The sequence below is a fragment of the Oryx dammah genome, unplaced genomic scaffold, assembly GCF_014754425.2.
Source record: "Oryx dammah isolate SB20612 unplaced genomic scaffold, SCBI_Odam_1.1 HiC_scaffold_17, whole genome shotgun sequence".
Classification (NCBI taxonomy): domain Eukaryota; kingdom Metazoa; phylum Chordata; class Mammalia; order Artiodactyla; family Bovidae; genus Oryx; species Oryx dammah.
In genome coordinates this window covers 49,228,313-49,239,964 of record NW_024070201.1, presented here as the reverse complement: position 1 = coordinate 49,239,964, position 11,652 = coordinate 49,228,313, and the positions used below count along the sequence as shown (strand labels likewise).

The window sequence follows — 11,652 nt, the reverse complement described above, 5'->3', positions numbered from 1 at the left end:
TGTTCCTTCCAGCAAGAAGGGTCCTCTCTCTTCTGAGCCTCCATTTCTACGCTGTGACCCTGTGCCAAGCAGTGTAAGTGACCCAGACCAGGTATCAATTCATGTTTTTTCGTTTGTTTCTTTATGTATTTAGGCCACGCTGGTCTTACTCGTGGCACACAGGGTCCTCCACCTTCACTGTGGCACGTGGGATCTTTTTAGTTGTAGCACGTGAACTCTCAGTTGCAGCAGGTAGGATCTAGTTCTCTGACCAGGGATCAAGCCAGGGCCCCCTACATTGGGAGAGTGGAGCCTTAGCCACTGGACCACCAGGAAGTTCCAATTCGTCCTTATTGAACTGTGCAGACTCTCTTTTTCCAGGTGAGGAAACTGAGGCCCAGAGAGTGACTTGAGCAGGGTCATCTCCAACATGCAGAGCCCTGCCATGATGTCTCTGCTGCTTGTGTCCATGGGCCTCATGGAAGCACTTCAGGTACGGTCATCCTCTGCTGTCCCCATCCCCCCGCTGCTGGCTTCTGAACCCTGCCGGATGCTTCCTTTGGGGATGGCTCAGTCTGGGGAGACAGCCCTGGAGCCCAGTCTCAGGGCACCTATTGCTGGTAGTTCCCAATCCCCGTTCCCTCCAGGCTTCCCCTGTGGCTCAGCTGGTAAACAATCTGCCTACAATGTGGGAGACCTGGGTTCGAAAGATCGCCTGGAGAAGGCAAAGGCTACCCCCTCGAGTGTTCTGGCCTGGAGAAGTCCAAGGACTGTATACTCCATGGGGTTGCAGAGAGCTGGACACGACTGAGCGACTTTCACTTCACTTCCCCTCCAAGTGTGTTTGGGGCCCTTCGTCTCTCTCAGCGCAGTGGAGGAGGGGAGCTGGATAGCAGGGCTCCCGTTCTCCTGGGGCCTAACCTCTGAATCCTTGCTGCTCCCCCTCTCGCAGGCCCAGAGCCACCCCATCATACGACGAGACCTCCTCTCTCGAGAAATGCCCCTAGACATGGCCCTGGCCTCCTTTGATGACCAGTATGCTGGCTGTGCCGCAGCCATGGCGGCTGCTCTCCCGGAACTCAACCGCACAGAGTTCCAGGCCAACAAAGTGTACGCTGATGGCTGGGCGCAGGCAAGCAGCCAGTGGCGGGAGCGCCAGGCCTGGGGGCCCAAGTGGGGCGTCAGCCCTACCCGTGTGCGTGCCCCCCTGGGCTTCCGAGAAGAGCACGGGGTGGCCCTCCTGGCTTACACGGCCAACAGCCCCTTGCACAAAGAATTCAACGCGGCTGTGCGTGAGGCAGGTCGCTCCCGGGCCCACTACCTCCAGCACTTCTCCTTCAAGACACTCCACTTCCTGCTGACCGAAGCCCTGCAGCTGCTGAGCAGCGGCCAGCGTCCACCCCAGTGCCACCAGGTGTTCCGAGGGGTGCAGGGCCTGCGCTTCCGGCCGGCGGGGCCTGGGGCCACCGTCAGGCTGGGGGGCTTTGCCTCTGCGTCCCTGCAGAATGCTGCGGCCCAGCACTTTGGGGAAGACACCTTCTTTGGCATCTGGACCTGCCTTGGGGCCCCAATCAAGGGCTACTCCTTCTTCCCTGGGGAGGAGGAAGTGCTGATCCCTCCCTTTGAGACCTTCCAGGTGATCAACGCCAGCAGGCCAGCCCAGGGCCCCTCCCGCATCTTCCTCCGGGCCGCGGGCAAGCGCAGCACATACAATTGCGAGTACATCAAAGGTGAGCAGGGCACGTGCCAGCCAGCACCTGTGCACAACGTGGGCTTCCCCGTCCCATTTTCAGGGGCTACACACACAGTCTAAGCCAGAGCTGGCCACTTGCCTGCTGGGAGACGGAAGAGGGTTTTCTGACCAGCACAGGTGTTTTTGGCCACATGAGGGCCAAACAGACTTGATCAGGCTTCTCTCCCAGATGGAAGCTGTTGCCAGAAATGAGTGTGGGCCCCCACCATGTTTTCCAAGAGGACTGTGTTTTTTTCACTGAGCAGAAACCCTGGGCTGTGCGTGTACTGGGTCAAGGTGACAGTGAGGTGGTGAGACAGCATTTGGGTGCCATCCCCCTAAGTTCCAGTTTGGGTTCTGGCAGTTTGGGTTCTCGGGTGTTTTCCTCTCCACCATCCCAGGACCCAGGCAGAGGAGTAATCGTGAGGATGGGTCCAGGTCCTTAGTCAGAAGGGGCTGTGGGCTGCTGGTCCTGGTTGAGGGATGCCAGGCAGGCTGTTGGCTGGATCCACCAACCACTTCTCAAGTGGGAGTAGGTCCATTGTGGCTTCAGACCCCACCCTGGACAGCATCATGAGCTCGCATGTGTTGCTGGAAGGACATAAGAACATAAGAACAAAGAACATAAACTAGCCCCTCCTTGGCTGGGACAAGGCAGGGGAGAAGGAGCGGTGGGTGTGGCATGGAGGCAAAGTTACAGGCCAAGGGAGGAGAAGGAGAGCCCCGATCACCCTGGCTTTGAGGGCTGGGCCTTCCTGGCCCTGCTGCTCGTGGGTCTAGTCAAACCCAGGCAAGGGTGGTCCCACTGTAAGGAAGCAGAATGAGGGGAAAAGGCACCAGTTTCTCCGAGAGCTAGTCAGGGAGGTTCTCTGGGGTCCCTTTGTGTCCTGAGATCTATTGAGCCTTTGATTCTTTGCTGTTTCCTTCCTGCAGACAAGCAGTGCAAGTCTGAGCGCTGCCGTCTGGATAACTCAGGTAAGGGCTGCAGGCATGGGCAGGACTCTGTTCAGAGAGGAGCTGACTGCTCTGGGTCTGGGCCCCTCTCCTGCGTGAACATCCCCTTTAAATGAAAAACAACCCTCTTTTAATTAAAAAAAAAAAATTAGACTTTCTTAAGCAGACACCTGTGGGGGTTGCTAACCTTTCCCACAGGGTGTATATGTGGGTGATAGGGGGTGAGCTGACACACCTGCTCCCCTCCACCCGGGCCTGGGGTCGGCCCCCTCTTCACAGGAGGTCACTGAGCAGACCCCAGGGAGCTCCAGGCTGCACTGAGGTGACAGTGGGAAGGGCCACAAAGTCCTCCCCAGGCCTTCTCCTCCTTCCGCTGGGGAGCTCTCTGTCTATAACTGTGCTCAGAACTCCCTCAGACCGCCTCCCAAGGTCAAGGTCAGGTCATGGGTGCTGGAGACCTGGGCTTTAACCCAGACTCTGCCCCAACTCTGTGACCAACTTTTCCTCTCTGAACCTCAGTTTTCCTATCTGTGTCATAAGCATATTGGACTAGATGGTCCCCAGATTCTCTCTGGCCATGACTCGACTCTTCTCTTTTCTTGAACACTTGCTGGGCCAGGGCTTGCCAGAGACATCACCTCTCCAGGTGGGAACAGGCCATTCCCAGGGAAGAAATCACAGCTGCTCCTCACCCTGGGGTCCTGCCTTCTCCCTCAAGGCTTTCAGAACAGTGGGCAGGAAGGAGCCTCAGCCTCCACTTTGCTCCCACCCTTCTCCATGACACAATACCACTCAGGGTTCCGGGCACATGAGTCCTCACTGTGACCCGACGGTGCAGATACTGTCATCACCCCTGTACCACGGATGAGAGAGGCACAGAGAGATGAAGCAAGCGGCCCGACACACAGACCTAGCAAGGGATGGGGCCCAGACAGCCTGGCCCTGGAGCCCAACTCTGAACCACCACACCAGGCTGGCCCCCGCCTCACGTTATTCTTACCGCACAATAATCAACTGGAAGGAGGTGGGACAGGAAATACTGCCCACGTTACATAACCAAGTGAGGCCCAGAGACAGAAGTGACTTGTTCCAGATGACAGAGTCATCTGTGGCAGAGTCAAGACCAGCCAAGTCTCCAGCTTCCAACCCGGCTTGAGTTCTGATAATGTCATTTCAGGCACTGAGAAAGTTTAGGATTCCCCTCCCCACCCCCAACTCCTCTCCACCAGTGCCTCTCCCACCAGAGTCTGGGCAGAGGAGCAAAGATCAGCATCACCAGATTTCACTCAGGTCTCTACCCCACTTCATCCCACCCTGCAGTGCCTCAGTTGTGTCAACAGGCGGCTGGGGCATAAACTTAATGACCTCTGGAAAGGGAACTGGGACTCTCCTTACCTCTTCATCTCTGTCTACCTTTCTCCCAAAATTCTTCCTCACTTTGTCCCTGAATCTCTCTGCCTCTGTTTTCCCTGCAGCCGTGGGTCAGAGCCCTGTTTCTGCAGTCTGGTCCCTTCTACTGCTGCTCTGGTTCTTTGTTGGGGAAGTCTTTCCAGAGAGTCCAGGCCTCCTCTAATCCATCAGCCACTGAACAGCTCTGCCTGTAGCCTCTGCCCAACATGAGGATGTCAGCCACACGCACGCTCTGAGTGTGGCCAAGATCTGGGGTAACTCCATCTGCAGGAAACTCAGGGACCTTCTCTGACGGCTGCTGGGCCTGATAGCAGGAAGAAGAAAATGTGGGGACTGAGCCTCTCTCAGGGGTCTAGGAGTCAGATGCTGAAGAGCGGTGGGGGACCACAGGACAGGTAATCACTCACCTGGAGATAGGTTATAGTAGTTCGGAGGCATGGTGATTGGGGAGAAAAGTACTTGGCCGTGTCTTCACTGATGTTACTCAAATGCCTGCACCTGGGCAGCTCTTCACTCTTCCAGGAAGCCCTCGCTGACCTCTCCTCCTTGCTAGGTTAGGGGCACTGCCGCTGGTCTCCCATCTCCAACTAGGAGCTTCTGAAGGCAGGGACTGCGTCAGAAGGTACACAGGAGGTACCAGAAAACACATGGGAGTCAGGAAGGAACACACACCTTGTGAATGGCTGGTCTTTGTCTTGCCCTACCTCGGGCACCGTCAAGCTCTCTGGATGTCACCGTGTGACGCTCACACAGTGAGAACACGGATGGACTGGACCTAAATCCAGAGAGCACAGAGCAGGGAAACAGCAGAGAGACCTTTAGGGATCTCAATCAAGTGCCAATCATTTTCTTATCAGCAAAGAGGTAATTTCCACTCCGATTCATGGGTCCTCAGGTCCCTAAGAGGCTGGATTCCCAACTTGCACCTCCAAGAGCCTAAGGGTAAGACAGGTTACAGAGGAGATGCGAGGCACACATTACTTTATTATGAGTTGGAGCTTTGGGTCCAAGTCCTTTTGTAGACTCCTGCTGTGGAAAGTGGACCAGGAACCCTGAATCCCCAGTCACCTTCTCTGAGCCCCTAGACAGGGTCAGCCTCGACCAAGTCTCTCTAACAGCAGCCACAGAGGAAGGAAGAGAAGACAGGAAATGGGGCAGTGGTGTCATGCCTGCACGCTCCCCGCTGAAAGTGCCTAAACTCAGCACCGAAGTCCAGTTCTGTCCCTCCCAAACTGCACTTCAATCTTGACCCTTCTCAGAGTTCCTCCTCTGCAGGAATCAGGGGAGCAGCAAACTCTGATTTCCCTTAGAGGTTAGAGTATAGAGGAGACGATGACTATTCCTGGTCCGTGAAGTGAATAGTGCTGAAGAGAGGATGTCCCAGGCTCCTAGGCCCAGTGGAGAGACGCTGGGTGGCCCGAGGGTCGACTACCACCTGGCCTGGCTGATCCATCCCCATCTGGAGGTGCTGTGGCTGCAGCAGACCCCCGGGACTCACAGGGCCTGCACCAGCACCAGAAGGCTCATGACCAGAGCCATGGAGAAGAAGATGCCCAGGAAGAAACGGTCCATGACCCGGGCCAGGCGCTTCCAGTCCTCATGGCGGCGCTGGGCAGCCCGGTGGCTGTGGAAGGCGTTGGCGATGGTGGCCACGTGACGCAGTAGGGCTTCCTGACGGCACAGACACCGGGGCTCATGGCAGGGACCTACTGGGACGCCAGTGCCTCTGTCAGGAGGCTGGGGACTGGGGGATGACTCAGGTGGTCTAGACTGCCCACAGGGCTCCCCTCGTTCCCGCACACACAGGCCCCGGGCCAGGCGTCCGAGCAGGAGGGCCCGAGCCCAGGCTGGCACGGGGCGGGCACTGGGACCGCAGTAATGCAGGTTCATGATCAGGATGGTGAGCGCCGTGGAGAAGGTGACCATGATCATGGTGGCCATGTAGTACTTTCCTGCAAAAGAGAGAAACGGAACTGAGGCCCCAGACAAGAGCTCAGGCGCCAGAGCTCCCCAGCTGCTGAACACGAAGAGGAATGAGCTCATCCCCGATCAGGCTCTCAGGACCCTCAAAGCAAAATGGAAGAAAGTGGGAAGGAGGTAAGGGCCAACATCTCCCCTCCCACATCCCCACATCTGGTTCTCAGAAGCTTCCTGCTCCCTGGCTGATGCCTTCACTGCTAAAGCCTCGACTCACCCACAGTCCCCTGAAAGTCACACTCTTAAACAGAACCACCATGACCTGGGCAAATTACAATGGAACCTTCCTGGTGGAATCCCAGGTAGCGCTAGTGGTAAAGAACCCCCTGCCAATGCTGGAGACATAAGAGACTCCAGTTCGATCCTAGGTTGGGAAGATTTCCAGGAGGATGGCATGGCAACCCACTCCAGTATTCTTGCCTGGACAATCTCATGGAGAGAGGAGTCTGGCAGGCTACAGTCACACAGAGTCGGACACGACCGAAGTGACTTAGCACGCATGCACACAGGTCTGTGGTGCTGCTCCCCTGAGTTAATAAATGTCAAGCGTTCCAGAGAATGCCTGGGTGCAGTGAGTACTTAAGACGTTTTGCCTATTATTCTAATACTGGGGAATGTGGATCATCCTCCAACAAGTCTTTGAGTAAAGACCAACTCCTGGACTTCCCAGGTGGCACAAGTGGATAAGAATCCACCCGCCAATGAAGAGGACAGGGGTTCCATCCCTGGTCCAGGAAGATTCCACATTCTGCAGAGCCACTAAGCCCGTGTGCCACAACTACTGAAATCTTCATGCTCTAGGGCCCGCAACAAAGAGGGGCCCACACTCTCCACAACTAGAGAAAGCCCTCATGCACCAGTGAAGACCCAGCACAGACATAAATAAATAAAATTTAAAAACCAAACAAGACCAACTCCTTCCTCCGCCCCTACAAGTGAGGGGAGGGCTATTTTCGCTGGAAGGGGCCTATCTCTTCCCCCTCCATCTCAGAATGAGGCCGGGCCACAGAGATGCTCAGCAGGGCCCCTGGGTTGATCCAGGCCTGTCTGGCTACGGCCCCAGCACCTGCGGAGGGCCTCATGCGCCAGCCCCCGGGGTGGGAGTCAACCTCCCCGCCAGCCCCTCCCTGGCCACCCTGGGGCCCTCCAAGCCCACCGATGAGCGGCACGCTCTCTGCCGGTGGCATGCTCTCGGCCAGGATCAGCTGGAAGACGGTGAGCGCCAGCAGCACGGTGACGCCCAGGGACACCTTCTCGCCCGAGTCCGCGGGCAGGTGGAAGGCGAGCGGCGCCAGCAGCGAGATGAGCACGCAGGGCAGCAGCAGGTTGCACACGTAGGCGGCGGCGCGGCGGCGCAGCAGCAGTGTGAAGGTCACGTCCGGGTAGGGCTCGGAGCAGCAGCCATAGGTGAGCACGCGCCGCCGGGCTGGCATGCCCAGCACGCGCCACTCCACGTTCTCCACGAAGTCGGCCAGGCTGGCGGCGGCGCCGCGCGGCCGAACGTCCAGCTGGTGTCCGCCGTGTGTCCACGAGCCGAAGGTGAGGCCGCAGCGCTGCGCGTCGAACGGGAAGGCCGACACGTCCACGCGGCAGGAGCTGCGCGTGATGGCCGGTGCGTCCCAGCGCACAGCGCCGTCGTGCCGCAGGACCACGTTGGTGCTGGCCGAGGCCGGGGCCTGCGCGTCCGCCCTGCGGGCAGGGGTTGGGGGTGGGAGCTCCCTGAGGCGCCGCGGGGTTGGATGTCGGGGCTGACCCTTGGAGGGGGTGCGACTCCAACCCTGTGGGGCACTCACAGAGGGTCCTCTGTGTCTTTGGAGGCCTAATGGGGCCAGGGCCTGCAGGGCCCAGAAGGAGACAGGTCTAGCCCTAAAGGGGACGTGGGGTGCACGGTAACTTTTCTTGGGTGCCATCTGCAAAGCGCCTGGAGGGGCCCTGGGGAAAATGTATAGACTCAGGCCCGGACGGGTGAAATGTGACATAAAGAGGGACGTTTACCCCAGAACCCTGGCTGCAAGGGATATAGAACTAGTCCTGAACCACACAGGGTTCCTGGGAGACATTCAGCCTGGGTTGGCTTGGGGGAGCTATCAAGGGACTGTGAGGTCCCTCCAGTAGGTCGTAGCCATGAGCTGTGGTGTCAGGAAGCCCTACTGCACCACACAGCCACCACTGCTGACACCTTCCTGGCAGTTTCAAAGGCTCCCAGGGCAAAGCTTACTGGGCACCCTAGAGTCAGGTTTGGTGTGGGGGATGGGGAAATAAGCGCATCCTCAGAGCCAAGGGCATCTCTTGGGTGGAGGGGAGGGACCCAGGCAGGCAGTACTTGTTATAGAGTACGATGTCCGGCCTCCACACGAGACTGCTGGGGATGCGGATGGCATCCAGACCACCATAGGTGTCAGGGTCCCATCGTAGGTAGGCGTCTGTCCACTCCTGTCGGATCCACAGGTACAGGGTCAGCACCTGATTCCGCTCATCCTGATTGGGGGCAGAGGGCAGGCATAGGTGTGGACACATGTCTGCGCATACCCTGCCTTGTGTGCACACTCAACTGCAGCGCTCTGGTCAGCACCCCCAGACCTGACTGGCCCACAGTCCAGTCCCCACCCAGTCTTGCTGCGTGACCTTGGCAGGCCCTTCTCCTTTGGGCTGAGTTTCATCAGCAGTTACATGCTAGTCAGGAACTCGAGTGTGCAAGTATTGGGCACATTGTGGATACCCAATGGTTAATAGCCAACACTTGGTAGCTGTTATATTAATGTTTCCAGGAAAGAATTGTTTGGAGAGCAATCCTAGTCTCCCATCCCCCATTCCTTTTTTTTTTTTTAACCTCACCACACAGCATGCAGGATCTTAGTTTTGTGACCAGAGACAGAATCCATGTTCTTCTGCAATGGAAGCTTGGAGTTTTAACCACTGAACCGCTGGGAAGTTCCTCGTCCCCCATTCCTTTCCCATTCCTTCCTCCCCAACCCTTCCAGCACACTCTGTGGTTGTAGAGCAACGCACCATATTGATGATCTGGGACAGTGTCACCTCCAGGGTTACATTCAGGGCCTGGTCTGTGTCTGCCACAGGTCTCAGGGCACTTGTGTAGTTGGCAAAGAGGTCTCGGAACAGCTTGTGTGCCAGCCTGCCCTCGGCTCCCAAGCACTCTGGAGGACCAGTAAGAAGGGGAGTCCACAGAGGCCCCGGAGCAGGGGCCTCGCCTCACACCCTCACACCCTGCGGCTTACTCTCTGCAAGACTGAGGCCCTGTCAGTGCCTGCTCTGTCTCACAGCTGTCTAACTGTCCCTGCTCTCCGTCTCTAGTTCTTCCCTGCCTGCCTCCGGGGACAGATGCAGTGAGGCTGTAGTGTGAATAGTTACTGTCTTCTGAAGCAAGGCTGATGGGTTTCTTCTCCACCTGCCCCTTCCTAAGGACCTGGATTCTGCTTGCCCGGCCACAGATGCTGGAGGGGCCCCATTAGACCACAAGAGTCCCAGGCGCCACATAGCATGGGGGGATGTTCGACCAGCGATCGAACCCATGGCCCCTGCATTGGAAGCGCTGTCTTAACCACTGGACCACCAGGGAAGCTCCTGAGATATCAAGCTTTTAAAGAGACAGATTCAGCTAGATCAGTAGCTGCTTGTAAGAAAGTGAAAGTGTTAGTTGCTCAGTCGTTTCCAACTCTTTGTGACCCTGTGAACTTTTTATCCTGCCAGGCTCCTCTGTCCATGGGATTCTCCAGGCAAGAATACTGGAATGGGTTGCCATTCCCTTCTCCAGGGGATCTGTCTTCCCAGCCCAGGGCTGGAACCTGGGTCTCTTGCATTGCGGGCAGATTGTTTATTGTCTGAGCCATGGCTCCCCAGGCCTGCTAGATAAAGCCCCAACTCATCCTTCACGATCTGGTCTGCCTGGCTTTTCCCTCCCTATTCCTGGGAGCGCCCCCCTCAACTACTCCCACCCCAGCTAGGCAAGCCCCATCTTATCCTCTTCAGCTCCCACCCTTCCAAACTCGCCAAATGGAGCTTTTTCCCAGCTCAGGAATGAAGAGAAAGCATGTGGAGAGAGATCTGGGGAGGATGGGAAGAACAGCAATGCCCAGAGAAGCCAGGACTGGTCTACTGGGCTTCATACCTGGAAGGAGTGGGAGCAGGAGCAGAAGGCCCAGGCTGGAGACGGAGAGGCCGAGGCTGGCGTGGTGGCTCCCGGGGCCCATGGCCTTGCCACAGCCAGAGGAGGGGCAGATCTCGGGAGTGAGCCTCCTGGCTTGACCTGTGGCAGCGCCAGGCCCTGCTGGCAAGCGTGGCGTGGACAATCCCCGGAAGTCAGAAGGAAGACTGGGATCTCTGTTAACCTCCAGGGAGCCCTGCGGCTCTTCCAGCTACCTCACCCTCCTATTGTACCGGCCCTGGAATTTAAGTACTTAGGCCTTGGCGTCTACTGTTTCTCCTTCTCTGCTGGTCTTTGCCTCTCCTGGCCTCTGCCCTGTTCTCTGCCCCCTAAACCGTCTATGTCTTGCTCTCCGTCCCTCTGTAACTCTTTCTTGGTCTCTGCCGCCCTGACCCTGGTCTTCCTCTTTCCACTTTCTCTTCTTTTCTCCTACCTCTATTTCAGCCCCTTGGACTTCCTTAAGGCCTTGCCCTCACCTGACGCTGGGTGAGCCTGGTGCGTTCTCAGCAGTACCGGGGGCCAGGACTCTGTCCCTCCGAGGCACAGGACAGCAGGCCTGGCCCCCTTTTCCTTCCATTAGCTAATTACAGAGTTGGGACACCTGTGTCCATGGGAACAGAGCAACTGAAACTGACACCTCAGGTCACTGGGACCTGAATTATTCAAATTCTGTAAGGTAGCACTCAGGCTTAGCTCAGGCCCAGCTTGGGGGATTGGAGATTCCAGGGTCAGAATCTGCAGGAGACTGGGCCTTAGAGGTGTGAGGGGACAGGGCCTGTGGATGGCAACTGTCCGTACAACTCTGTCATCTTTGCTGAGTTCTTTTTTTTTTTTTAATTTACTTATTTATCTGGGTGCACCCAAGTCTTAGTTGAGGCATGCAAGATCTTTCTTAGTTGTGGCATGTCAAATCTAATTCCCTGCCAGGGATCAAATCTCATGGACAGAGGAGACTGGTGGGCTACAGTCCATGAGGTCACAAAGTCAGGCACCACTGAGTGACTTTAAAAATAACACAGAAGTATGTGTAATATGATTTAAGAAATGAGGATTGAAAAATGAAAGAGCAAGTGGACCATCAAGAATGAGCAGTATTCAAGAATGAGCAGGTAGATTTCTCTCCCCATTCTTTCTAGTTTCTCTTTCTGAGACTCCAATTAAATATACACTTAATTAATTTAATTTCTATTAATTTATTAAAATTAATATATTAGACACAGATGAAGAGGCAAGTAATGAATTCAGAGACAGTTGAAGAAATTACCAAAATACAACACAGGGAGACAAAAAGAAAATGAGTTTAGGAAACAGGAAAGAATCTGAAAGAATGTGTTAAATATATATTTAATTGGAGTCTCAGAAAGAGAAACTAGAAAGCATGGGGGAGACCCAGCACTAAAGAAATGAGAGATGAGAGGAGAAAGAGAGGAATCAAAAT

At 56.1% G+C, this 11,652-nt stretch overlaps 2 protein-coding genes across 5 annotated transcripts in view; one reads left to right on the top strand and one right to left on the bottom strand.

The window, feature by feature from the left end:
* The window catches only part of ART1 (ADP-ribosyltransferase 1), a 24,967-nt gene extending 20,367 nt beyond the window's left edge, over positions 1–4,600 (top strand). For 3 of the 4 annotated variants that reach the window (XM_040258700.1, XM_040258703.1, XM_040258699.1), the window contains exons 2-5: positions 361–472; positions 932–1,709; positions 2,645–2,686; positions 4,141–4,600. In XM_040258700.1, coding sequence (XP_040114634.1) covers positions 410–472; positions 932–1,709; positions 2,645–2,686; positions 4,141–4,238 — 981 coding nt within the window. In that variant the 5' untranslated portion in view covers positions 361–409 and the 3' untranslated portion in view covers positions 4,239–4,600. Of the gene's footprint in view, positions 74–360; positions 473–931; positions 1,710–2,644; positions 2,687–4,140 lie in introns of all 4 variants that reach the window. The other variant, XM_040258702.1, reaches the window with a different exon arrangement.
* A 450-nt stretch (positions 4,601–5,050) lies between these two features.
* On the bottom strand, positions 5,051–10,260 carry CHRNA10 (cholinergic receptor nicotinic alpha 10 subunit). The gene is made up of 5 exons (XM_040257692.1): positions 10,179–10,260; positions 9,062–9,207; positions 8,376–8,530; positions 7,209–7,741; positions 5,051–6,027 (listed from the first exon to the last, which is right to left on the bottom strand). Exons 1-5 carry the CDS (start codon positions 10,258–10,260, stop codon positions 5,570–5,572), a joined length of 1,374 nt encoding a protein of 457 aa, XP_040113626.1. The 3' UTR covers positions 5,051–5,569.
* Between the last annotated feature and the right edge of the window lie 1,392 nt (positions 10,261–11,652).

Excerpts from the sequence above, each read along its gene's own strand:
- CHRNA10 (XM_040257692.1), bottom strand. The coding sequence starts at position 10,260 with ATGGGCCCCGGGAGCCACCACGCCAGCCTCGGCCTCTCCGTCTCCAGC. Across the intron at positions 9,208-10,178 it reads CCTGCTCCCACTCCTTCCAG|AGTGCTTGGGAGCCGAGGGC; the intron begins GTATGAAGCCCA and ends CTGGTCCTCCAG. Across the intron at positions 8,531-9,061 it reads TGTCCCAGATCATCAATATG|GATGAGCGGAATCAGGTGCT; the intron begins GTGCGTTGCTCT and ends GCCCCCAATCAG.